Source organism: Eutrigla gurnardus (assembly GCF_963514095.1).
Source record: "Eutrigla gurnardus genome assembly, chromosome: 19".
Lineage (NCBI taxonomy): Eukaryota > Metazoa > Chordata > Actinopteri > Perciformes > Triglidae > Eutrigla > Eutrigla gurnardus.
In genome coordinates, this window is record NC_139930.1 from 1,215,801 (window position 1) to 1,243,550 (window position 27,750).

The 27,750-nt window shown below is 42.1% G+C and overlaps 1 protein-coding gene across 1 annotated transcript in view; it reads right to left on the reverse strand.

Moving 5' to 3' along the window:
• Positions 1-3,524: 3,524 nt before the first annotated feature.
• chd1 (chromodomain helicase DNA binding protein 1) overlaps positions 3,525-27,750 on the reverse strand; it is a 48,801-nt gene continuing 24,575 nt past the window's right edge. The window contains exons 17-36 of the mRNA XM_084034427.1: positions 27,632-27,703; positions 27,389-27,538; positions 24,372-24,520; positions 24,085-24,181; positions 23,898-23,993; positions 23,611-23,787; positions 23,360-23,520; positions 23,232-23,273; positions 23,010-23,143; positions 20,104-20,242; positions 17,409-17,559; positions 16,094-16,216; positions 12,601-12,744; positions 12,222-12,503; positions 11,982-12,113; positions 9,487-9,665; positions 9,226-9,325; positions 9,072-9,123; positions 8,741-8,987; positions 3,525-5,090 (exon numbers count right to left, since the gene is read on the reverse strand). Of these exons, the coding sequence (XP_083890553.1) occupies positions 4,829-5,090; positions 8,741-8,987; positions 9,072-9,123; positions 9,226-9,325; positions 9,487-9,665; positions 11,982-12,113; positions 12,222-12,503; positions 12,601-12,744; positions 16,094-16,216; positions 17,409-17,559; positions 20,104-20,242; positions 23,010-23,143; positions 23,232-23,273; positions 23,360-23,520; positions 23,611-23,787; positions 23,898-23,993; positions 24,085-24,181; positions 24,372-24,520; positions 27,389-27,538; positions 27,632-27,703 (2,889 nt within the window). The 3' untranslated portion in view covers positions 3,525-4,828. The remainder of the gene's footprint in view (positions 5,091-8,740; positions 8,988-9,071; positions 9,124-9,225; positions 9,326-9,486; positions 9,666-11,981; positions 12,114-12,221; positions 12,504-12,600; positions 12,745-16,093; positions 16,217-17,408; positions 17,560-20,103; positions 20,243-23,009; positions 23,144-23,231; positions 23,274-23,359; positions 23,521-23,610; positions 23,788-23,897; positions 23,994-24,084; positions 24,182-24,371; positions 24,521-27,388; positions 27,539-27,631; positions 27,704-27,750) is intronic.

The following is a 27,750-nucleotide window of genomic DNA, read 5'->3' on the forward strand; positions in this document are numbered from 1 at the left end:
CGGAGTTCACTTCAGCTGTTCAGGGAAATGGAACAGCCCTTAAGATGGCGGCGGGGATTCCCCTGAGGGCAAGTGAGCGAGGGCGACTCAAACTGTTATTGAAACGCAGCTCCAGTCTTCTGTGAAGCCAATTCTGAAGTGCCTTAAATTAGCATTCTCTCCATTGGCCATCAGGGGGCGACTTGTTTAGTTGCAAAAAGAAGCCTGGTTGTATAGAAGTCTATGAGAAAATGGTCCTACTTCTCTCTGCTGGCCACTAGGGGGCGACTCCTCTCTGGTTGTATAGAAGTCTATGAGAAAATGGTCCTACTTCTCTCTTGATGTATTATCTCAGTAAACATTGTAAACATGAGTTTATGTCTCAATCTCTAGTTCCAAGTCTTCTTCAATCCAGCATGATGTTCATTTAGTACATTATGGTCCATTTAGAGTCCAACAGACCAGAAAGCAGGGGATGCTTGAGGGGGCGGGGCTTACTTGCTGATTGACAGGTCCATTTAGAGTCCAACAGACCAGAAAGCAGGGGATGCTTTAGGGGGCAGGGCTAACCTGCTGATTGACAGGTTACCACAGTGGTTCCCAAACTGTTTCTGCAGCCCCCCCCCATCCCTTTGTGGACCAAAAGTCTGGTGGAACCCCTTCTGTTTGAAAACCACTGGGTTCCCACAATGTCGCTATTGTCACTCTCACGCTACCATCGGTATCACATTACCAATGCAATAAGGTACTTTACACTTTAACACTGTAAAGTTATGAAAGCTAACTGTCAAGACGTGGACGAGGAGGGAGGACCCAGATGCAGGACAAGGCAGTTTTAAAAGGCTTTATTCAAAAAAACTCAAAAGGTGGCAAAACGTACAAAACAAAAGACCAAGGAGGAAAAGACTAACTCTAAAAAATAAACTAACACTACAAAAAAAAAATCACTCCACAGGGAGGAAAACCAGACTTCAAACATAAACCGCTAACATAACTTAACTGGGAATTGTAGAAGGCTGTGAACATGACGAGAGACGTAGTACGAACTGGCACAAGACAAGGGGAGACGCAGACTTAAATACACAGCGGGATAATGGGCAACAGGTGACAACAATCAGGGATCAGGGATGACATCAGACCAGGAAACACATGAGGAAGGGCAAGTGACCTGAAACGAGAGGGGAGTTATTTTCCAAATAAAACAGGAAATGACAAGACAAAACCCAAGACGAGACATTACCTCACCGGCGTGACACAAATTTTGTAACAAGAAGCCAGATGCAGTAAGTTATGCCAAAAAAATCTATTATAAAAATGTAAAATTTAACCTGTTTTATAAAAAACACTTTTCATGCTATAACGTGAGTGAATAAAATGTACAATGAGTACAGAACATCTCATACCCCTATTTGGTCCTTATATAAATTAGTTTAATAATTAGACGCATGAAAGAGATTGTAAATGTTATAAGTTACACTTGCATTCTCTTCATGTTAGAGTAACAGAGGACTGGATGTTGTAAAGAGTCCTTGGCTTTATCCATCCATCCATCCATTATCTTCCGCTTATCCGGGACCGGGTCGCGGGGGCAGCTGCCTGAGCAGGGACGCCCAGACTTCCCTCTCCCCAGACACTTCCCCCAGCTCCTCCGGGAGGACCCCAAGGCGTTCCCAGGCCAGCCGGGTGACATAGTCACTCCAGCGTGTCCTGGGTCTTCCTCGGGGTCTCCTCCCGGTGGGGCATGCCTGGAACACCTCCCGAGGGAGGCGTCCAGGGGGCATCCGATGCAGATGCCCGAGCCACCTCAACTGGCTCCTCTCGATGTGGAGGAGCAGCGGCTCTACTCCGAGCTCCCCCCGTGTGACGGAGCTCCTCACCCTATCTCTAAGTGAGCGCCCCGCCACCCTGCGGAGGAAGCTCATTTCGGCCGCTTGTATCCGGGATCTTATTCTTTCGGTCATGACCCAAAGTTCATGACCATAGGTGAGGGTGCCTTGGCTTTATGGCAAATTGTAATCTCACGCAGGTCTGGTCCAAGTTCTTTTACACAAGTTTTTCAGGTAAGGATCTTCTCTCATAGCTTGAGAGATTTGACGGAATTATCAACAAACGACTCTGTGATAATATGCTTGTTAATGTTGTATCTGCATCCAATCAAAGCTCTCGGTTTGAACACTCATGATAACGTCTTCGCAAGATTTGGGACGGCGTCCCGATTCCCATCCATCAATTAATGTTGAAGAGCAAACAGTGCGTGCAACCCTATTAATGAGCCGCTCATTAATTATGAGCGTGTACGTTGAGCTACACCAGCCGAAATCTCATCCGATCCCTGTTCATGTGCAACACCGGAAGCCTTGAGGGTCTTCAGTTCTGTTCCACAAACGGAAAAGTATCCAATTACATTGCAAGATACTTATTTATAAGAGGCGTAACGATTCATTCGATTAATCGATTAATCAATTGTCAGTCCTATAGATTCAACTAAATCGATCTGCTAAAATAATTAAATAGAATGAATCGTTTTGGCTTCACCAATAATAAATATAAATGCGTTTAATCTTATTAATCGTGATTCTTAATTATGATTAATGTTTTAATACGTTTAAGACACTCTCTCCCCTGCCAGCATGTAGTCTATTGCAAAAATAACTGAGCATTACATTTTTGTATTCAGCATAAAATATTATGCAGGACTACTTTTTTATAGAATACATATGTTAAGTAATTCTGTGGTCTGTTTATTTTTTCACCTTTCAGAAGAATACAGATTGTCTCACTCGCATTATTGCATGTTTATTTCATGGATATAGAATTTTGGTTACAAGTTACCGAATTGAATCGTGGTTTACAGAATCGAATAGAATCAACAAAAAAAAAAAATTGTCCTTGGATCAAATCGCCAACTGCTATATCGTTAATCGAATCGCTGTGAAGCCAAAGATTCACACCCCTATTATTTATGCATTGCAACATTCCTAATAATGGAATGTGGGTAATTAATAAATAAAAATAATGAAGTAAATGGAATGATGCAGAGCAAGAGGGGCAGACACAGGTGAACACAAGATGGAACACAATCTGTGCTTCATGTACTGTTTCACTGAAGTTTGACTCTTGCTCTTCTTGTCCTGGCTACAGCTTGTCTAGTTTTCTTGATATGGTAAATGTGATTACTTACATGTGATAAGTTATCACATATTTCCAATTCAGCTCCTGACAGCAGTTCCAGGTCGGTATATGTAGTAAACAGTGAGAGGAAGATGTATCAGCCAACTGCACGTGTTGGTCTGGTCATCGTAGACGACATGCTGCAGAGATGGACGGAGGATTGTCTTGTTCAAAGCCTTTTAGCTGATGCTGTGGAGAGCACCTGGAGCCAAAAAGCTATCTTAAGGGTTCAAGGGTTCAATTGTTGTCAGTGTACAACACGCAACAAAGTGCAGTTTGTAGTGCCATATGAAAATACACAATCAAACACAACCGACATAGTGTCCCTCCAAACACATCGGATTTCTGGGAGAATCAAAAACTCTGAGAGTTGGTACGAGTGAGTACAGTGATTGATTTTAATGGCTTCATAAACAACTATATAAAACAGTTCATAAAAATTCATGCACTTTCAGTGTAAATTCATTTTGAAATATAGAGGAAATTTATGTACAACAGTGTGAACCGTAACAGTGACTTCATTCAGTTGGGTGGTTCACCACAGGTATACTTGGCTGCATAGAAACATTGACATTATTGCCTACGTAGAAAAGGAAACTTAAAAGGTAAAGAAAAAAACCCATAAAAAAGTTGAGTTTAAGATCTAACAGGTGCTTCCATTGAAAGGTAACTGTCTTTTTTTCCGACTGTGATTTCAAAAGTCAGTTCCTTGCAACTAGTGATTTCGACACACTGAGGAAAAACTAAGCACTAGAGAATAAAACTGAATATCATTAAAGAACTTTCCCTTTACCAAAAGTGACATTCTGAAAGCATTATGAAAGAACTATTATACAGAAACTCACTCGTAGAATGACAAAAAAGCCTGAGTTGATGGGAAAAAGTAGAGTCATAATAAATCCAAAAAGCCTGAGGAAAAAGACCACCGATTTACTATTTTACAAAATTTACAAGAGTATTACTGAAGGAAAAAAAAATGATACACCTTGCTCTCCAAAAAACCCCAAAACAATCTAGGTTTTTTTTTTACAGCTAAGATATGTTATTAAATAATTCACTCCTGGTGGAAAATAGAAAACCTGCTGAGGAAATGAGAAATGCTCTAAATGAGGTACTTCAGGTGATGAGCCTGAGCCCAAACTGGATTCAACCAGACACCTTTACATCACCGCGCAACGTGATTCATGTGACAACCGACTTCTCATCGAGTTAACACTTAAATAAGGTAGATAATCACATTAAGCATGATAGTGACAGAGACAGACAAACATAGAGAACAGTCATTTACAGGATCCAGTGTCATTGGTTGGTGGGAATATGAGGCAGCACACTCAGGGTCATTCCGTCAGTTCCAGAGTTAAAAAAAAAAAACGTTTATAAAAAATAACCAAAAATCGCTGCATGTTGTTGAACACAACATGACAGCTTTAAACTCTTTAATACAAAAATATGCTTTTTGATTTTTCTATTGTTTTGCTGCCTGGTCTGAGCCGCTCCTTGGCGTGCGTCTCCCAGGCAACTGAGACAGAGCTGCAGCTGAAGCGAGGAGAGGACAGCCATGCTGAACTGACTGGTACACAGAGCTTCAAACAGCTTCTGGTGGAGTCCACAGGTCCTGTAAGGCATTTGCTGTGTTGCTGAGTCTATGGCTGCTACAAGCAGACCGAGGCAGCTCCTGTTATGTCTTGCGGCTGCTCCAGATCTGCTCTGGTGTGCTCTTGTGGTCTGATGAGTAGTCCAAAGGTGAGCGGTGTCCCATTGGTGAGCGGGAGTCGAAGGGGGAGCGGGGCCCGCTGGCCGAGGCCCGCTGCTCCGTCTGCCAGTCTGAGTGGTAGCGGTAGGAGGAGCGGTGCTCTGAATGGGAATGCTCCTTCATATCCAGCCGATCTTTGGTGGAGCGGAACTCTTCCAGCTTCCTGTGCTTACCGTCATTGTAGTATCTGCACATACACAAAGCATGACTCAGCAGGAGGGAAAAGATGACAAAACACGTTCAATGCTAAGAACTACTATCAAAGTACTTTGATATTTGCTTTCATATGTCTAAAGATTTTAACCTTTTTCTGCTGCATTTTGAATGACAGTCGTCAGAAAATGGAGAGATGAGTAGGTACACTGACCAATTAATGTCGTCACAAAAGCAAAATTGTGATTTTGATGATACCCAGCCTAAATATCTCGATATGGGAAAAATCCAAAATGACAATGACAGAACAATGAACTTTAATTTGTTTTGCAATTGTTTAAGAATGTTACAATTTCAAAAAGTATGAATTCATGTACATGGTTTGCAGTAATCTGATGTCTCTATATTTGAGTTTGTGATTTATTTGATGGGTAACTTCACATTTACAACCAGACATAACATTAAAGGACTATTCCAGTCTAATTGTGACTTCTCTCCATTAGCAGAGATGTCTCCCGTCTTCAACACATGCATCAGTGTTTACTTTAGTAGAGCTCACACAAGCTAAGTTCCTGTCTTATAGTCAACCAGCAGCTCATTAAAGTGAAGGAGGTTAGCCCCGACGTTAGCAACAACTCTGGCTGCTCCAGTTCAGCCAGCTTTAAGGTGGACCAGCACTATTCTCCTTTCAGTGACAAGCTGCTCCTCCGAGTCTGATTTAGCTTTTTAATATTTCTAGCTGTGTAACTGATAGCAGGTTAAACAGTAAAATATTAATATCCCAACTGCAAACTCTGCTCTGTTTGTGAGAGTATGTATTTCAGTACTTGCTGATACCAAGTACTGATATGACTCATCAGTACTCTGTATCAGCAAGTACTAAAATGTAAATTCTTGTACTTGGTCTGATAAAGAGTGGTATCGGTGCTTCCCTATTTGTGGAGGCTTCACATTCTGGTGCATAAACGCCTTCTGTCATTTATCTTTCCATTCCCACAACAATATACAGGGGTCATTCCATGTCATTTCATCAAATGCCTCCCACCTGACCATCTCAGAATGTCCTGAAAAAATTCAAGTACAAAGACACACTTGTTAATAGGACAAATCCAAAATATTACGTCTCTACTGTCAACAGTTTTCTCATGAAACATCATTGAATGAAGGGTAGTTTAGACGATTTTTGGCATCATACTCTGAAAAGCCATTTTTAAACAGCAATATCTGGAAAACTATCTCACGTGTGGCCTTCAAAATTTCTACAGTGTATATCTGTTACTAATAGCCTCCAGACATGCACACAATATCAGGGGTGTAGCTCAATGATAACCTAGTATGGTAGGTACTTAAAATGTGGCTTGTTGAAATAAAGTAGTACATTTGAAGAGTGGCCTAGCTCCCATTATTACAGATAAAAGACTTCTATCACTTCTGCCTCTATCTCTGGTGTTAGCTTAAACATTCTACAAAATATGGTCTCTCTTAGATGATTAGTTTCACAGATATTAAGGCTCAAAAATGGAAGTAAACACATCTTTGCCCAACTTCAGAGCCATATTCCAAAAAACTGACAACAAGTATCAGATTCAAACTTACTTTTTTTGAAAGATCATATTCTTGTTAAAATCATATTAAAAAATCGGGAGGGTGTTTTGCCTTAATTTGTCGCAGTGATTTTTAAAAATCCTGATATTGGTGGGGTTTTTGTGGCCGGTTTTGGTACTGCATGTCCTAACAGCCTACTAGTAAACATCACAGCAGGGCAATTCAATTGTGTTTTTTACCATTTACCAAAGACTTACATGTGACTAAATGCTACTGATAAATTTAGCCTTACGAAAACATTAAAATGCAGCACAGTTGTAGTTGCAGAGGCAATAAGTCCTTGAATGTGAGTTAAACATGCTGAAAGCAGCTTTTAATGTCTTAAACCATGAACAAACATAGCATAATATTGAAGACTGTACATTTTGTCATACTTTAAGTATATAAATTACACAACCAAATCAAATAGTAATCTTAATTTGAGCATAAAGAACAGTTTGTCTCTATGCTCACTATGAGGGATCACACATTTTTCATCTTTTAGATCCAATTCCTTCGTCACATTCATTCATTTGGCAGTCACTTTACAAATAGTCTAATGTACATCTCTGCTCTGTTGTGCTCATCTTTTTTGATGGCATACATGCGCCCAGTTTCTGTAGAGGGAACGTCTAGTCTTGCAATGCTACCCTGCAGTGGGACATTGCACATGTCTTCTCTTCTTGGCCAGTAGAAACTCTTGGCAGGGCCATGTGGGTGCATGAACTGAACCAGTTCATCTTCATCTTCATCTTCATCTGAAACATCTCTGATACTTCCTATCCACCATTTCTGATCATACACACAACTCACATATTGTCTCATAGTGAGCATACAGACAAACTTTTCTACTGTAATGTAAAATCTTTATGCTCAAATTAAGATTATTATTTGATTTGGTTGTGTGATAAATGTTTGTTCATGGTTTAAGACATTAAAAGCTGCTTTCAGCATGTTTAACTCACAAGGACTTATTGCCTCTGTAACTACAACTGTGCTACATTTGAATGTTTTCGTAAGGCTAAATTTATCGGTAACATTTAGTCACATGTAAGTCTTTGGTAAATGGTAAAAAACACAATTGAATTGCCCTGCTGTGATGTTTACTAGTAGGATATTAGGACATGCAGTACCAAAAACGGCCACAAAAACTCCACCAATATCAGGATTTTAAAAAATCACTGCGACAAAATGAGGCAAAACACCTTCCCGATTTTTAATATGATTTTAACAAGAATATGATCTTTCAAAAAAAGTAAGTTTGAATCTGATACTACTGATAGTTTTTTGGAATATGGCTCTGAAGTTGGGCAAAGATGTGTTTACTTCCATTTTTGAGCCTTAATATCTGTGAAACTAATCATCTAAGAGAGACCATACTTTGTAGAATGTTTAAGCTAACACCAGAAATAGAGGCAGAAGTGATAGAAGTCTTTTATCTGCAAAAATGGGAGCTCAGCCACTCTTCAAATGTACTACTTTATTTCAACAAGCCACATTTTAAGTACCTACCATACTAGGTTATCATTGAGCTACACCCCATGTCTGGAGGCTGTTAGTAACATATATACTCTGTAGAATTGTTTTTTGAAAAAGAGACATCTTTTTGAAGGCCACAGGTGAGATAGTTCTCCATATATTGCTTTTTAAAAATGGCTTTTCAGAGCATGATGCCAAAAACTTAACTACCCTTCATTCAATGATGTTTCATGAGAAAACTGTTGACAGTAGAGACCTAATATTTTGGATTTGTCCTATTAACAAGTGTGTCTTTGTATTTGAATTTTTTCAGGACATTCTGAGATGGTCAGGTGGGAAGATTTTCAGAAATTTGATGAAATGACACAGAATGACCCACAGAGGAAATGAGAATCTTTCAGGTACGAAAGGCAAATAATTGTGACTAATCCACAGCTACCCTGTGATTAATCTGATTACGAATTGTAACTGCTTGCAAATGATTAAACATCTTAATCAGATTAATCACAGGGTAGCTGTGGATTAGACATGATTAATCACAATGCTTTTCATCCATAAATATACCCCCAAAATTCCCATTTTCTCTGTATTTTGTTTCTTGGAGCAGCATGCTTCGCTCACCTGTCCTGTCTCTCTCTGTCCCTGCTGTCTGGTCTGTAGTGGTCTCTGTGGTCTTTGCCGTTGCTGAAGGATGAGTACGGTCTTTTCCTGGACTCCCCTCCTGTGCTCTTCCTGTGGGACTCCGAGCTATGTCTCTCCTTACTGCTGCTACTCTCATGGTATCGACCTGAAGACTGATGCCTGTCTGAGCTGTAGCTGTCTCTGCTGCTGTCATCCTGGTGAGAGTTGTCCTTCAGCCTTTCAATATCTGAAAAGGAAGACCACAAATCAATCATCACAGTGTCAACTTCCTCCTCGTATTCTGTGTACAATAGAAGGAAACTGAAAGTACCTGCATGTTTATAGCCGTGGGCGTTTACACTTCTAGTGTTCTGCTCCATTGCCTGAAGAAAGAATTCTTCGTCATGATGGATTTGTAACTTGTAATGCCAGTAAAGTATGTCACAGTAATCCAAATGAAAAATTAAGAAAGGACCCTCACATACCTGGGCATTCTCTTGTCTTTTCTTGATTGCATGCTTATACAGTTTGTGTAGTTTCCTGGCATCAAACTCAGTGAATTTGGAAACAAATATCCACAGGTTTCTGTAAAATAAAAAACAATTAGCTTAACATATGGAATATATCAACAAAGCTGCAAGTCTTTTACCTCATTCAAGATCCAAGTGACCCAGGTTTTGATTCTTAACTCTGTGTGTGTGTGTGTGTGTGTGTGTGTGTGTGTGTGTGTGTGTGTGTGTACTAACTTTCTCCACTGTTTGATTTGGTCAGGATTGGAATACTCCTTCAGACACTCAGTGATGTGGTCTCCGATCTTTATGAGGCACTGTCTTGTATGTTCGAGCTGCTCGCGCTCTGACAGTCCTTTCTCTGGTCTGTCCAGCTGCTTCAGGGCTGCTTTCACCGGCCGCATCCTCTCTTTACACTGCAACATTCACAGTCAAATGTCAAATCTAGCAACATGTTGAGTCTAGCTGGACCTTATCTGATCTCTGACAGGATCATCATACAAAGTATGAAGTAAGCATTCTCCTAGTCCTAGTCTGTCATCATTAGGGCTGGGTATCGTGGCCAATTTCCTAAATCGATTCGATTTCGATTCATAAGGTCCTGAATCGATTAATCACGATTCGATTCGATTCGATTGGCTCTTACATAATGAAAATGGCTCAACTGTGTTACAAAATACAGATGTACTTTATTTTTTGCTCTTCACCATAAACAACACAAGTTCTGCCGACACTCTGCTGACTGCATTTTCGTTAGGATGTCGTCTTTCACACATGTATACATCATGGGGATAACTGTTTCAGTCAGATGTTTACGTTGCACCATAACGTAGTGTGGATCGAGCACTAGGGCCTTGACTTTTGCCCAAAAATCATATTCGAAGTTCGTTTGTTTATTAATATTAATATTTGAATATATTCGAATATTTATTAATAATCTTTTGACCATTAAAAGCCTTCAGTAAGACCTATATGGTATGGTATGGTACTTAAGTTGTATATGTTTTGTCCACCAGAGGGCAGTGTATCAGTCAACGTCAATAGGCAGGCAACATGTTTTCAGAACCTTTATTTATTTAAGGTCAGACATAAACTGTGTATGCATTCGGTTTCATCAAAATAAAGCGAAATAAGCCGGTCGGCGGGGTTTGTTTGCCTATTTACGGGCAGTATTCGGGGCGGTGCGTCTTAAGAGTTTACGGTTTTCAGGACGGAGCGCGAGTGCGGGCTCGCGGAGCGTAATTGTGGGCTCGCGGAGCCGTGTGCTGCCCGGTGTCGGTGAGAGCTCCAGGCTGCTTTCGGACATTATTTGGGCCATCAGTGGCGACTGTTCGGCAGTGTTTGTTTGCCTATTTCCGGGCAGTATTCCGGGCGGCGCGTCTTAGAGTTTACGGTTCTCCGGACGGAGCGCGAGTGCGGGCTCCTCGGTGGCTGTTGTCGATGTTGACGCGGCCATTGTTCTGCAAAATTGGCACAAACCAGGGCGCTAATGTCACCTATAGGAGCCATCTTGCACGCTTGTGCGCATGAATGAACGTCAACCGGACGTAAACGCGCCACTGCTGCATCACGCACGAGGGGTAAACTTCATGGGGAAAAATCGATCTCATGCCCTATGAATCGATATTGCAAAATTTAAATGAAATCGATCCAAAATCGATTGAATCGATTTTTTTACCCAGCCCTAGTCATCATAGACTGCATATCAGTCACCCTTTGGTTTTTCGCCAACTTGGATTTTGCCCGTCACCATTTTGGATTTTTGCAACCAGTGAACGAAAGAGACCATATTTGGACTGCAGAGGAGTGACAGGTGGATCTGAAGAACACAAGCGACAGAGCGGCACCCTGAACAGCAACCTTACAGGATCTGGCTTATGTGTGAAGCAGTTAAAGTTTCCATAAATCAAGATCAACTTTATAGCCGAGTTTTTAAGTAATCCATCCATCAATACATCGTCTACCGCTGATCTTGTATTCAGGGTCGTGGGGGGCTAGAGCCAATCCCAGCTCTGATTGGGCGAAGGCAGGGTACACCTGGACAGGTAACCAGTCTATCACAGGGCTGACATGTAGAGACAGACAGGTAACCAGTCTATCACAGAGCTGACATGTAGAGACAGACAGGTAACCAGTCTATCACAGGGCTGACATGTAGAGACAGACAGGTAACCAGTCTATCCCAGGGCTGACATGTAGAGACAGACAGGTAACCAGTCTATCACAGGGCTGACATGTAGAGACAGACAGGTAACCAGTCTATCACAGGGAGACATGTAGAGACAGACAGGTAACCAGTCTATCAGAGGGCTGACATGTAGAGACAGACAGGTAACCAGTCTATCACAGGGCTTACATGTAGAGACAGACAGGTAACCAGTCTATCACAGGGCTGACATGTAGAGACAGACAGGTCTTTGGACTGTGAGAGGAACCTGGAGAGAACATGTTTAAGTCATCGTAGTAGCTAATTGCATTGGTAGCTGCAGTGGTGAGTAGGAGGGTAAATTATGAAACGTTGGGATGAAGCCCCCTTGTGGCCACTTTTCGGTCAGAAATAGACAATATGTGGACAAAGACGTTAGGCAATAATATAATAATGACAAAATTACAGCCAAAATAAATAAAAGAATCAATCTACTAAACAACATACAACACAAACATAATGGGCTACGTTTTGCCATGAGCTCAACATTCATACATCTGAATATGTCATCATCAGTGAAACATACCACACTGAAAGTCCTCTGATCCAATTCCTCAGACTCCTCAGATACTGGCACATTCTCCCCACTTGTTGTTATATGGACCGGTATGTCACAGACTTTCTTTGCTCGTTCTCGTACCTCCGTCTTTACTTCAGCCTGATGAGACAGAGAATTTATTCAGAACTAATCCATTGCCATCTTTCCTCAACAGTTTTACAATCATTATCATTCAAGACTACATCACACGCAGAATTATAATTTCACCTTTTCCATGATCTCCTCTTGTTTATGTACTGCCTCCAGAGGCTTTGTTTCTTTTTTCTCTTTTAGCTCCTTTGTCTCTTTGATGTCCCAACTTTCCTCCTTCTTCTCCTTTTTGCCTTCCTTTTTTATCTCTTTTTCTTTGACCTCCCTCTCCCCCGATGAAGAAACGTCCTCCTGTTCAGGCTCCTCATCTTCATCCTCCTCATCTTCATCCTCCTCCTCCTTCAGCACCACCCTGTCTGCTCGGCCCCGTCTGCTCGGCGCCTTCACTGTTACCACCTCCTGAAATGGGCAAATTACATTACACATCTACTCCAAACTGAAAACATCCATTTCTTGCTACAGCAAGCAAATCAATTCAACTGGTTTCTAATTGTACCTTTTCCTCCTCAATGTCATCCTCATCGTCTGACCTCTTGTCCGATTGGGGATCTGAGGACGTGCCCTTCAGCACCTCATCGGCCTTGATGGGCTTCAGAGTTTTGCTCTTTTTACTTCTTGGTTTCCTCTTCCGTGAATTAGCCTACATACATACAAAGAGGCATTTTTAAATGAAAATGATTCATATATATATATAAAAGCATTCTAGTGAGTGATGCAGAGGAAGCGTTAGTTTAACAGCAAGCTCATTTGTGTCTATTCGCATGACTGACGCTAAATTTGCCTTAGTGATGCTCAAACTATATAACCGTGATTTAATTACAATAAATGGATAAAAAGGATGCAGAAATAACTACATTTCTACACTACAAAATATTTGCCCTGGTCGCACCGGTGCACTTAATATTTAGTGGATGTTTTCCCCCCCACCAGCATACAGCAAAGAAGAAGTACCAAGGTCTGAGCCATCAGAGGCAAAGTATGGGCAGTTTCTTTTTCGCTGAATGTTTGTGGGGAAAAAGAAATCAGGCAGTGTGATTTGGGCGAGAAAAATGTATTGAACTGTAGATTGTTTTTTGGTACAGAAAGGGGCTGGGCACGTAACACCTGTACCAGCACAGACACGACATCATCGACGGAGTTAACCGCTTCACCACCTGTCTCCCCTCACGCTGTAAGAGGCAGACACTGTTCCCACATTTAAGAGTAGGCTTAAAACCTCTCTCTTTGACACCGCTTATAGCTAGGGCTGGCTCAGGTTTGCCCTGAGCCAGCTCTTAGTTAAGCTGCTATAGGCCTAGACTGCTGGGGGATTATAGTGACACACTGAGCCTCTCTCTCTCTCTCTCTGTGTATGTTCCCCCGGAGTCCCTGTGCTCTCTCGCCTAGCAGGTCTCCCTGGACCGTGGTGGAACCTGATCCTGACTGCACCGATGCGGTGGTCTTGTTTGCCTCTTACCGCCAGTATTTTTAATTAAAGTAATTGACTAAAATCGGCATCTCTACTGTTCAGGGGTGCAAACTCATCAGGGATGACAAAGGTGACAAGGACCCAAACCCCCTCGCGGAATATATATATATATATATATATATATATATATATATATATATATATATACACACACATATATATATATATATTGCATATGCTTCAATGTTATTCCTCTGCCTCACTGAAGGGGGCTGGCGAGAGCCTGGAAAATGGACTTCCCTTCCAGTGAAGGTATAAATAATGGGAGACCAATGCCAGGGCTAAAAGGTTTGCTTCAAACGACGGAACATAAAATAACTCGATCGACTCCTCACATTGAAAGACAAACTGCTTTGAAAATATTTGGAACCTCAAGAATAGATTTGACTCTGGACGAACGGAATAAATATTAGCAAGGGGAGGTAGGGGGCTTCTCACCCCTCATTCGCTAACATTACATCGATATCAGAGTAAGCCTTTGCTCCGTTGATTTTCCATTATTTATTTTAGGTTTTTTTTTTAATGTGAAGGTATGGTAGGTACATTTAACGTTGTTTTCTCGCTTAGATTTTTCAAAGGTTCCTGAGAAATAGACACTGTACTATCCGATAACACCGTTATTGTAACCAGCAAAAATGGTTGTGATTTGCGATGCGTATGTCAGCGAACTGTCTGACATTAGCACGTTAGCCTACGTTAGAAAGCCTGATGGTACAGACACACCAACTCCGGCAGCAGACGTCAAGTCAACGGATCCCATTCATTGTCTATGTAGAGCAGGAGCTCCGCATGATGGATACGGCACGTCGAATTGACTGCCCTGTCGCCGTACGTGAATTTGCATAAAGTTCGATGGATTGAACTTTATGCAAATGCCGTCCGTCCAACGCAATGCCGCCGGCTCCAGAAACTTCGTTCAAACTATCAAACTAGGCAGTGTTGATCAAATATGAATCCAGATTCTGTTACTGCACTACACATTTCCCGCCTCAAATGTTTTCAGAAACATGCTTTAGCGTGTAGTTTAACTGTAAAATGAGATCGTTTGTGGCCCGGCCGCCATGTTGGAAACGGCAGAGCAAAACTCAAGTCCCGCCCACTTCGCAGGACGTCTATCCAATTGATCCAACTTGAACACAGAACTGCCCACTCGCCGGTGCGTTCGACGGTCCGTTGCGTCGCTGCCGGAGTTGGTGTGTCTGTACCATGACGTTTTTGAAGCGTACCAACGTCACTCCTGTCTAGTACGGCATCAAGGCAGCTACAGACCCGAAGATGACATGATTACACGGGTTGGCCAAACGAACAAGCTTGGAATAAATATTTATGACAGCTTGCGTTCGCCGATTACTTGGACGCCCCCCCCCCCCCGAAATATTTTTATTGCAGATCTCCATGAATCACACAAATGACCTTTTTCGGAACAAAAACGGCGAATTTCGCCGAAAGGTGACAAGTTTGCATCCCTGACTGTTACTAACTTGACTACTCCCGGGAGTCTGGCTATGCTTTCTGGTCCAGCAGAGTCCACTGAGGTCCTGACCGATGCAGACTGCTAACTGGTCTGAAGCTGGAAACACCACTTTGTAGCTCCACCTGCCCGCTGTGTCACTGCTCAACTACTCCTGCTTTTTGGTCTATGGCGACGTGGTTGGGATGGATCCATCTCGGCGTGGCTGTGCCTGCTGCCATGGACTACTACTGTTGATACTATTGCTTCTGTTAATACCACCACTACTGTTAATGCTACTACTACCACACTACCAACACCAAATGCAGTTGGAACCCAAGGGCATGGGCTGCACGAGATTTCTGCCTAAAAGCCTATTAAGGCATTTTTTTCTCGCCAATGTCGCTGTAACACTTGCCCCTGGGTGTTGTTGGGACTTTGAAATTGTGTTGACTCTTGAAATTTTAAGCGTATTCTAGTCCTGCTCAATGTGTAAGTGTCCTGAGATGACTTCTGTTGTGATTTGACACTATAAATAAAATTGAATTGAAAATTAAGTTTCCTGGTCCTCTCTCATCCGATTACGAGCCGGTGTTGCGAGGAGGGTGGTCGGTTGTAGTTTTAAGAACTAGCCATTTGATCTCGTCTCCGGTTGGCTGCGGGCGGGCCGACATTATGCATTGCATTTACAGCAAAGAGTACAGCCAGAGCAGAGCTGGGATCGCCGCTTTTGCTGACGGAGCGTTGTCGTTCCGAATCGAAACGTTAAAAAAAGAACAAGAAACACAGCCTGTACAGTGACAGGTACCGTGGTCTGGTCTTTGTACTAATATGAGGTACCATTGTAGAGCTCTGGCTGACCACAGGATATCAGATTTTTTGCCTTAATTTCTGATTCAGCAATGTCAGGATGACAGGAGGAGAATCTCAACGTTGATAGGCTTTAGTGACACAGAGCTAGCTTGAATGGCGCAAATGTTGTGTATTCAAGTCTTTGCACTGTCTTTGGATCCAATTGTGCTGTGTGAAAAATTTGCTTCACGTTTGTTGTGAACACAGTGAAAAACTTACTGTCCCTGCTTGTTTCTGTGCTTCTCTTTTGGCCAAGTCCTTGCTTAGCAACTTGATGAGGTAGTCTGCTCTGGTCTGTAGCTGTTTGGCCTGTGGCTTCTTGTCCGGGTCATCTGGTAGGAGCTGATCAATAGTGAACACAGTAAACATTTTCATAAACGGCTGTACACAAATACTCTTAAATTAGTTTGAACTTGCTTCTGTACATTTGAAAGTAAAACATCAATACAAAATATTAAATACTTTTTGGGAACCACTTAAAGCGATGGTTCGGAGTAAAATGCACCCTAGGTAATTTCCACCATGACATCCAGCCAAATACCCCCTCAGAAGCATTTTTAGCGATAGTACTGGCGCGAATGGTACATTATGTATATCTCGTAAATTACCCCACTAATAATGCATGGAATGTTACCAAACTTCTGCAGTAGTACACATAGGGTCTGTACTCACAAAATGAGGCATTTGAAAGTTTGTAAGTACACCAGGAGTTTATTTAAAGGAACACTTGCCTGATAGCTTCTATCCTCGGCTACTAACGCCACCACTGCGCCGACGCCGTGTTTACCCAGCTGTTTCCGTGACGCAAGTTTCACGCGAGAGTATGAAAAAGTTTCGCTGAATTTTTATAAATGCTTGTATTATCAGGTCAACACTTGTCAACACTTGTTAACCTGATAATAAAAGCATTTATAAAAATGTGTTGACCTGATAATACAAGCATTTATAAAAATTCAGCAAAACTTTTTCATACTCTCGTGTGAAACTCGCGTCACGGCATCGGCTGGGTAAACACGGAAGTGGTGTCTACGCTGCAGTAGCGTTAGCAGCAGAGGATAGAAGCTATCAGGCAAGTGTTCTTTTAAATAAACTCCTGGTGTACTTACAAACTTTCAAATGCCTCGTTTTGCGAGTACAGACCCTATGTGTACTACTGCAGAAGTTTGGTAACATTCCATGCATTATTAGTGGGGTAATTTACGAGATATACATAATGTACCATTCGCGCTAGTACTAAGTAATTCGGCTGATAGTCCTATCTTGACCAATGCTGACCATCGCTAAAAATGCTTCTGAGGGGGTATTTGGCTGGATGTCATGGTGGAAATTACCTAGGGTGCATTTTACTCCGAACCATCGCTTTAAGTCTGTAAACCAAAAACAATTTAATAGAAAATATAATTGCGGAACTTAAGACATCACAAAGAAAGTCATCGACAGTGTCTGTAATGACAATAACATGACAATAGGACAATATACAAGACCATCTTTGTTTGGAAAAAAGAGATTAGAAATGCACTGTGCATGAACTCACCTTGTGTGTGAGATTGAGGTCTGGATCCATCTTGATCATCTCCCAGCTGCCGTATCCGTACTCGTAGATTCCTATCAGGAGGCTGGAGTCGTCCTCCTTCCCCCACTCAATGTCAAAGTGTGCTGCCTTCGAGTGGCATGGAATCATATACCTATTCAAATTCAGTCAGGTCATATTTAGCAACAGGTTTTGCTTGATATATCAGAGAGTATGTGCCTTTAAAGTGATGGTTTGGAGTGAAATGGACCCTAGGTAATTTCCACCAAGACATCCAGCCAAACACCCCCTCGGAAGCATTTTTAGCGATGGTCAGCAGTGGTCAAGATAGGGCGATCAGCCGAACAGCTTCGTAATAGCGCGATGGTACATACATTATATCTCGTAAATTTCCCCACTAATAATGCATGGAATGTTACCAAACTTCTGCAGTAGTACACATAGGGTCTGTACTCACAAAACGAGGCATTTTAAAGTTTGTAAGTACATCAGGAGTTTATTTAAAAAGAACACTTGCCTGATAGCTTCTACTGCTAAAGCTACGCTGTTTGCGTAGACGGCACGTCCGTGTTTACACGGCTTCTTCTTCGTTGGTGTTTAATGGCAGTCGGCGTATACACAGCTGTTTCCGTGACGTGAGTTTCACGCGAGAGTATGAAAAGATTTCGCTTATTTTTTTTTATAAATGCTTATATTATCAGGTCGACAAGCATTTATAAAAAAATCGGCGAAACTTTTTCATGCGCTGGCGTGAAACTCGTGTCACGGAAAGCTGGGTATACGCCGACTGCCATTAAACACCAACGAAGAAGAAGCCGTGTAAACACGGACGTGCCGTCTACGCAAACAGCGTAGCTTTAGCAGTAGAAGCTATCAGGCAAGTGTTCTTTTTAAATAAACTCCTGATGTACTTACAAACTTTAAAATGCCTCGTTTTGTGAGTACAGACCCTATGTGTACTACTGCAGAAGTTTGGTAACATTCCATGCATTATTAGTGGGGAAATTTACAAGATATACGTATGTACCATCGCGCAATTACGAAGCCGTTCGGCTGATCGCCCTATCTTGACCACTGCTGACCATCGCTAAAAATGCTTCCGAGGGGGTGTTTGGCTGGATGTCTTGGTGGAAATTACCTAGGGTCCATTTCACTCCGAACCATCACTTTAACTTATGGGATATTACACAGACTAGGGATGCAACGGTTCTCAATACAATATTGAACCGTAGGGTATGCCATGCATGGTTCAATACGTACTTGTGAATTAAGGTATTTTCGGTTTTGCAATTAAATCTCATGTAATTTGCAATGTAATTTCCATCCTTGTATTTCTCTCTGAATTAGCTATGTCGGAGCTTTAGAGTAGCACTTGAACACATGCTGAGATAGGGAAACGCCTCCTTGTGGAGTAAATATCCAACGTCCTGGAAGCAGGACGGCTGAGCAGGTAACTCAGTCAGATAAAAACAGTTGTCTCTCGTTGATGCTTCCAACAAGCCGATTCTACCGGTGCAAAACACAAGAACACAACAAGTGCAATGGGACGTTTATTGCTAAAGATTTGCAGCCCTTTTCCATAGTTGCGGACTTCCATCACCCAATTAAAACGCTCGATCTGCGTTACACTGCCATTGTGCACATTTTTCAGCACTAACGTAAATGCAGACTTCTACAAAACACCAGAAAGGCATTGGCGTGGAACTGGCTAAAGCACAGAGAGTAGCACTGACCATGGATCGTTGGACCTGTCGGGCAACAGAGATTTATCTCACTGTGACGGTCCGCTATACACTATATTGCCAGAAGTATTGGCTCCCCTGCCTTGACTGGCATATGAACTGAAGTGACGTCCCATTCTTAATCCATAGGGTTTAATATGACGTTGGTCCACCCTTTGCAGCTATAACAGCTTCAACTCTTCTGGAAGGCTTTCCACAAGGTTTAGGAGTGTGTTTATGGGACTTTTTTTTTAAATATTATTTTGTCGACCAGAGCGCCGTTCAAGCCTTTAATTATTTTATAGAGACAGTGTGGAAACAGGGAGAGAGAGGGAGAAGACATGCGGGAAACTGATCGCTGGGTCGGGAGTCGAACTTGGGATCACCGTGTCAAGGACGTTGAGCCTCTGTACATGGGGCGGCTGCCTGGGTGAGTGAATACTTTTGGCAATATAGTGCATGTCGGAGTGGAGATGAAGAAGCGCAGTACTCCGAACCCGTCCCCTGTATGAAAGTCATCTATAGGCTACTGCAGTACAGGTATTTTTATTTAAAATGGTGACTTTATGTTTATTTAAAATAAGTACATTTACTTTTGAAATTGTTTTACCCCCTTTTATCCTATACCAGTCGTCAAGGCTAAGAAGCACTTTTGCATTTGAAAGTGTTACATTTATTTATTTATTTTTACATATTTATTTATATTAATATCATACAATACAATTGAAGGTGTCTGAATGTAAAAAAAATCTTAGCTCATAAGCAAAATAAATAAATCATTTTGGAATATATAAATAGCAATTTCTTTTCTCCTTGTGCACAAAATGTGTACCGAAACACAACCGAAACCGTAACCCAAGAACCGAGGTACGTATTGAACCGTGGGCTAACTATTGTTGCATCCCAAACACAGACCCATACAAATAAGTTGTAATGTACATTCCTACAGAAAACATGTAGTGTATGGGGAATCTTACTTCTTTCTCTCCTCAGGGTCAGCAGGAATGGCCTTGTGAAGTGGAGCCAGCTCTTCCTCATGTGAGATAACAAGCTTTGCATTCACCTGGACTCCAGAGATCCTGAATGTGGGGCCCTTCACCTTCCCTCTTCTGCCTCCTGATGAGCAGACAAGTGACAACAGTAAAGCACAGTTTCATGCCTTATTAGTCATTTAATCATGCAAAAGAAATAATTCACATTTTGTGGGGCTCAATGTAAAATACGTATTGTAACCATGGCCTATAGCTCTACCGGTATGTGTACGAACCGCAGTTTAATTCTGGTCTGGAAAAGTGCAACCCTACACTGTGATCAGATGACATTAAAATTGAGTACTATTCATCACACACCTTCCAGGCTGTATTTGAGGTTTTTTTTTTGGTACAAATGAGAAAGAGATGGTACCATCCTGATCATGTGTACTGTGACGGCGTGCCTGCAGCTGACTGAACCAAAAATAATTATATGATTGTAGAAGATGACAATCACAGTGATAATCAGTGGTGTCTACATTTTTGCATTATAATTTTTTAGGGAGCTTTGAGGGTCCAGGGAGACAGGTTATCATGTATTGTACATTTACATTTAGGTCATTTAGCAGACGCTTTTGTCCAAAGCGACTTACAATAAGTACATTTGTCAGAAGAAGGAAACCACAACGTATCATTGCCGATAAAGTAAGAGCTAAAAATAAAGGGGGGGGGGGGGGGGGGGGGGGTGTTAGTGGGTCATTCTAGGTAGCGATTGTACAGATCGTAAAGCCCTCTGTGGTAAAAATGATTACATTGGGATTAGGGCTGGGCGATAAAACAACTGTTCCTCGATAGATATATAAAACAGGTCATTAGAACATTAACATAAAACATTCCTTCCACATTTTGACAGACAAGACAAACAGCCAATGATAATGAGAATAGCACTGTGCCGAACCAACAGAGTTACAGCTAGTCAAATTAGGTTGACACACGCAGAGCGGAGCAGAGGAGAAGCAGCTGGTAGCACACGTGCTAATGTTTACTACTGCAGCGGTGCACATTAGAGTTAAAAGCAAACATGATGACTTCAGAAAATATTAAGTGGAATGTTACCTAAGAAGACATGTTAACGGACACCAAGGTGAGGACACCGTTGAAAAGTGTCAGAGGTAGGGATGCACATGGTTAACCGTTTAACCGTTAACCGATAACAGGAACTTTGACCGATTAATACTAACGGTTAATTTATTTTTTTAACACGTGACAACACGTGCTTTCCGCCACAGCCCACTTAACAGCAAAAATGAAGCGCGAAAAAAGGAGTTCTGTGTGGGACAATTTCGACCGAAAAGGAGATGAGGTTATTTGCACTGATCCTCTTGAGTGTTGGAAAATCCAACAGACGCGCTTCCCGAGGCTGGCCATTCTGGCCCGGCGCTACCTCTGCATTCCCGGGACATCGGTGCCATCTGAGCGCGTATTCTCCGCTGCGGGTCTCACGGTAAACAGACTGCGCACCAGGCTGACCCCAGAGCATGTCGACATGCTGCTTTTTCTTAATAAAAACCAGTAAAAAGAAAACAAATCCGCTATGGCGAGAGAGGACTGGGGTTTGCCTGGCCCATTTATTTTATTTTGAGGGCTGAACATTTCGTTAAAAAAGGAGAGGTTTTTTTTCCGGCTATAGTTGCAGCACCGAGTGGATTCATGTGTATGTAAGTTTTGTTTATCTGGTGGCTATTGCTATTTATTTATCTTTTTTCTGGTGGCTATTTATTTTATTTAGAATATTTTGATACACGGGTCAGACTTATTTTCTTGGTTACACGGGAGGACTTCGTGCAATTATAGATACCTATATCCCTATATCCCTCAGTCTAGCGCGCCTGTGTTTGTGTGTCTGTGTGTGTGTGTGCGCGCGCCTGCATGCGAGAGAGAGAGCGAGAGGAGGGGCTGACTGACAGAAGAGGTGAGAGCCGGTGAAGTGCTGTTAAAAAAAAACTTTTGTTTTCTGTGCAAGACTATGGTAAACACTTAATCGCCCGGGCGTTTAATTGAACCGGCGTTTATTATGCCAAATGAGGTCGGACCCCCGGCGGCTATTAGAGCACAGGCGCGTATTTGCACGCGGGCGATTATTTGGTCATCTACGGTAGATATAACTTTCTTAAGTATGCAGCACGGCACTGTTTTGACTAGGCTATTTGATATTTGAAGTTAAACAAATTTCAATCTGTTTTGAATCGTTTACAGCGCTGCTGTCTTTTTTCTCTCTCTATGTTTAATTCTGTTCAGCAGTGCTGCAGGTGTTTGAGATGTGAACAATCCTAATATTTCGTTGTTTTTGTTTATTTGGTTGGTGTTTATTTGGCTGTATTTGCACATTTAAAAATAAAGCCCATAAGAAAAAAAATTGCCACGGTACTTTTGAATGGGTCACAGACACTCAATAGCGCATTTTAATCTTATCAGTTAACGGTTATTAATCGGTTAATGAGCGTCGGTTTTCGGTCATAAAAAAAATTAAAAATGTGCATCCCTAGTCAGAGGAGTTCGCTAGTGTGGAGATATTTTTTCCTGACAAGAAGCAGAGTCGTGTTCACTGCTAACTGTGTGGAAATCATGTTTCCCACAAAGTCAGGTAACACCACCAATCTGTTTACCATCTGAAGCAGTCCTGTCCTATAGAGCAGGAAAATGCAGGACCTTACAGTCACAGACCCAAACCAGGACCACTGGTCCCTCTAGAACCACCAGTGTAATAGCCAACTAAACAGTTTCTGCTGAGTTCAAAGATGCCTCACACAATAGTCCATGACAGATGCATCATGTGTTATGAAAGTGGCCGGGACGCTATGGAGTAATGTTGCCCCCCCCCTGATTAATTGGTAAAAGATCTGTTTGTTTACCTGAAGTTTTCTCTGGTCCACAGGGGTTTTCTCGTAGCGTTCTCACACAGCCATTGTGAACTGTTTCTGCTAAGCGTTTCAGGTCATGTTCAGACTTATCCACAAGTTCAGCATCACGAGCAATGGCATCCAACCTGAGTCACCAAGACACTTGTTGAGCAGACTGTGTTGCACATTGTTTCATTAATCTTAAAAAACAATCAGAAAATGTATGTGGCTTACCTTTCCAGTGGTCCTCCAAATTTTTTGTAACTCTTGACAAACCTGTATTTCACAGACATGTTAACAGGAATGTGAGAAGATGTGAGTAGGTATATGTCACACTGAGATATTGTAGTTAATATAATTACCTCCGAATCTCAGCATCGCTGAAGCCCTTGATATTTTCTCGTGGAATGGTCCGAGGCCGCCCTCGTTTCTTTGGCCTTTTTCGATCTGAGGGGGAGTCACTGTCAGACCCAGAGTACCTCCTGTTCCTGCTCTGCCGGCCCATACCGGCGTTAAAGCTTATCTGTTTACACAAACCACATGGAAGTTCATTAAAAATCTGAAATTCACGAAACTTTTGAATAGCCAACAAATAGCATGACTGCTTGTGTACCTGTTTGGCACAATTCCTCATGCGTGGCAGCAAGTAGATTTCTTCTAGCTCCTTCTGTCTCTCCTCCTCCTCCATCCTCCTCCTCTGCTCCTCAGGAATGATGTCGTCCCAACTCCGCTGACTTCGCTCAGAGTCCATGTCTATTTCCTCTTCCTCCATCATGGAGAAGTTGGCCACCTGCACAGGTCATGTCACAAAATAACTTTAAATCTTAAATGCTGAAGAACATAGCATCACAATGATGAATAATGTTCAACCCGTTCTTAAAACAAGTCCTTTCTTCAAACCTTAAACTGAGACAGCAGTTCTTCTCCCACTGTGGAAGGTCCTGGATCATTCTCCCTGGTCTCAGCTCTTTTAAGGATCTCGTCAATGTCCATTTCCTACAGAGCAAAAAAGGCTATGACATGCTACTCCAATATATTTTAGAGAAAAGTTGTGATTATGAACATCATTCAGTATATAACTGCATACCTGAGGCTCCTGCTCCTCACCCTCTGGCTCTTTGAAAAGCTCCTCAGCACCAAACTTCAGGATGGAGGACAGCTCCTCCTTGTTGTACGGTGCTGAACTGTTAATAATAAAACAAACTTAAATGAGAACAGCAAAGTGTAGCAGCAACCTTTGAGATGATGACAAACACTAAAGATGCACTCATCAATAACAGGGATGTCAACAAGCACACACATTTGAGTTCAAGAGGAACGTAGGCACAATAAAGAAACGTAGTTAAGCAGCAGAATGTGGTATGCTTCGCTTGCCTGGAGGGAGCAGCACCAGTATGGAGGACAGTTTTCCCTGTAGTGTCCATCCTCTGGATGACAAGGTGATCCAGCACCATTTTCTTCTTCGCCCTCTCAATGATTTCCTCCTCCACTGAGCCCTTTGTCACCAGACGGTAGATATTCACCTGCAAACAGTGTATACAGTATACTGTGGTATCAATGGAATATGATTTAAACAAATTGTGGCAGTGTATTCAGAAAGATAAATCACTCGTCTGTGTATAGTTGGGATGATCTGAATAGGGCCAGGAAGGCTGGACTGTATTGCTGGAATCTAATTAAATACATTTACTGAAATACTCTTCTTAAAGCTACTATGAGGAATTTTAAATTTGTAGCAAGGGGCAGAGGTCTCTGCTTCACACCAGAGCTCCGATTGCAAGTCGAAGGCGGTAGTGAAGCTGGATCTGTCCGCTGGGGACCGCTCATTGCCAGAAGCTCCTCTGGAGATTAACATGCAGGACTTTCTTATGAACCTGCATGATTTCATCATGCGGACTGGGTTGCAACCATCACAGCATGAAGAATAAATATACAGCATCCATGTGAAATGTGATCTCGGCCTCTGTTTGCTCGGCTGCATGGCGGCCACATTTTAAGCACTGGCCGTCTCAGAAACTTGCGGTGGTCCGTTAGTCCGTTTATAAATAAACACAACATAATGTTACTCACTTGTCATTATTAGGGTTGTAAACGATAAACCGATGCGACCGGATATTTGGTTCAACAAGTGAGAGATACGGCTGCATCGGTAGCAGCCTCCTCAATCGATACGAATTATCAATGAATTCCTAGATGTCATGGATCGGGTATCGCAAGACTTTGAAGCGGTTGGCGGCATTACACCAGCGTCTCTAAAACAACGCAAGAGCTAAAGCTGCCCGCTAAACGCCGTAGCTGCCTAGCTGGTATGAGTTATAAACAAGGGACAACACGGAACATGGAGGAGGTGGAGGTGGAGAGGCGGGCGCAGCACAGGTAGGCAGCTGCGACGCTGTCGTGTGACCGCAGGCACTCCACAACCGTACCTGAGAGACGGAAGGCTTTGAATGTCAATCGCTTGTGTCTCAACTTGCGCCACAAGAGGCATCCTGTGCCATACAGCCACAATGTTTGGGGATATGTGGTATTTTACACATTTAAAAAGAAACTATTGTACTGTCACTTTCATATAATCTGCTTCTTTATTTTATAAAATATCTACAACAAATATTAACCGTAGAATCGAATCGTATCGTTCTTACACTGTATGGAATCGATTCAAATCGGTCTGTAATAAAAGGATATCGTTATTGAATCGAATCGTAACCTGTGTATCTAGATGCATATCGAACCGTTTATCACAAAGAGATGTGCAACCCTAGTCATTATTGCTGCTTATTTTATATAATGCAATACAAGTTGTACAAGTTGGATTTAGTGCCGTGAAGCCGTCGGCACAGGTCGCTGATTTTAATTTTCCAGAATGTGTCATAAGGACAAATGCCGGTTCAACCGGTTTATATAAATCAAACCGGTTTAGCCCAGTCTACTGAACCGGACCGGTGAAAGCAGAAATCGACCCAACTCTACTACTTTGTATATGTTGTAGTCCCAGATACACCGGCTAATCAAACAGCGTCCTGTCTGAGTTCATAACGTCACCAAAAGGTGCTTGTGAATGCAATTAAGCTGTAATCAGAGTGAATAACAAGACACATTTCCTGGTTCACTACATCGGTTTGCTCCAAAAACAAATTGGTAAAGAGTCTGAAGTCATGGTTTCTTAAGTCTGATAAGCAAATAACTTTTAAAATGCTTGCTGAATGGCGGACGCATTGACCAGAGCTAGGCTAACAATGGAGCTGCTCCGTTAACACTTAAAATAACGTCGTCTCTGTTAGAAATGTAAGATACTATCGTAGAGCTCTGGGAGACCATAGATCGCTACCAGTGTTGGGTATAGTTACTTTGGAAAGTAGTTAATTAGGTTACAACTTTACCATCAATTAAAAGTTATCAGTTACGTTACAGCGTTACCTGTAACGCGTTAGAGTACTCATGCGTTACCAAAAAGCCATTTGCAGCGCCTCGCACATGCTGCAACTTAACTGACACAAACACTGCCTCCTTTAAATACACAGAGAAGTTGTGACGATGAATAACGTCAGTCAAATTAACTCTGCAGGATAACAATAAAGACAGTTAGCAATATGCCACATTTTTTTTAATCACACAACATATGAATCAAAATTCACACCTAACGACCAGTCAACGATCTAACCGAAATTTTAACAGCTGCCTCTATGTCGAACAAAAATGATAACAGGCCGAATAAAATCGCTCACTGGCACACAGGCAAATGACAAATAGCCTAATAGCCGAACTAAAATATAGTTCAAGTGTCACAGGCCTAAATTCACTTTACCATCCTCCACTTACATTTACTCTTCAAAGTAGTGATTAAAACGTAGCACAAGAAGATTTTCAAAACGTCTGTCCGACAGTCGATTTCTAGAGTAAGAACAAGACTCCACGGGTGCACTGGAGGGTGGTGGGGTATTGAAGCGCTGACACAGGTCGCAGGGCACAGATGCATCACAGCGCTGCGCCTCCGCTGACACATCCGCAGGTGGCAAAATGTGTCTGACAAAAAGCAGGCTGCAATCGGGATTTTCCTTTCCGTATTCGGAGAAATTCTTAAAACAACGGATTACCTTTTTTTTTTAAATAACAAAGTTATTGCTTGATGCACGAAACTAACGCGTTACGTTACACGAAAAAAGTAATTAGAGTACACTGATCGCTACGATGTGTCTTTACGTCAGAGTGTCACACGCAAATTTTCCATGTGAACGCACCATATGGCTTTTATTGTAAAGCAGCTTCCTGCAGCCACAGTCAACATGGTCTGCCAGGTACACACCATGAGTTGGCAATTAGTAAATGGCATACTGCTGCAAAATATATTTCAACAAACGGAAGTGAAAATGGTTCAGGCAGGTGTTGCTTACCTGTCTTTTCTGTCCGATCCTATGGGCTCTGGCCTGAGCCTGGAGATCATTTTGGGGGTTCCAGTCTGAATCAAAGATGACTACTGTGTCAGCTGATGCCAGATTGATACCCAGACCACCAGCACGCGTTGATAACAAGAAGCAGAAATCCTGGGCATACAAAGGTACACTATATGATACAGTCCTAGTTTAATCAAATGAACACACAAAGTGAGTTTACTGTAATAAAGGCATAGAACTTACCTCTGAGCCCTCAGCATTAAAATGATCCAATGCCTGCTTCCTCATCTCCCCTTTGATGGAGCCATCTAATCTCTGTACAGATATATAACATTTCAAGTTCAGAAATTTACAACAGAAAT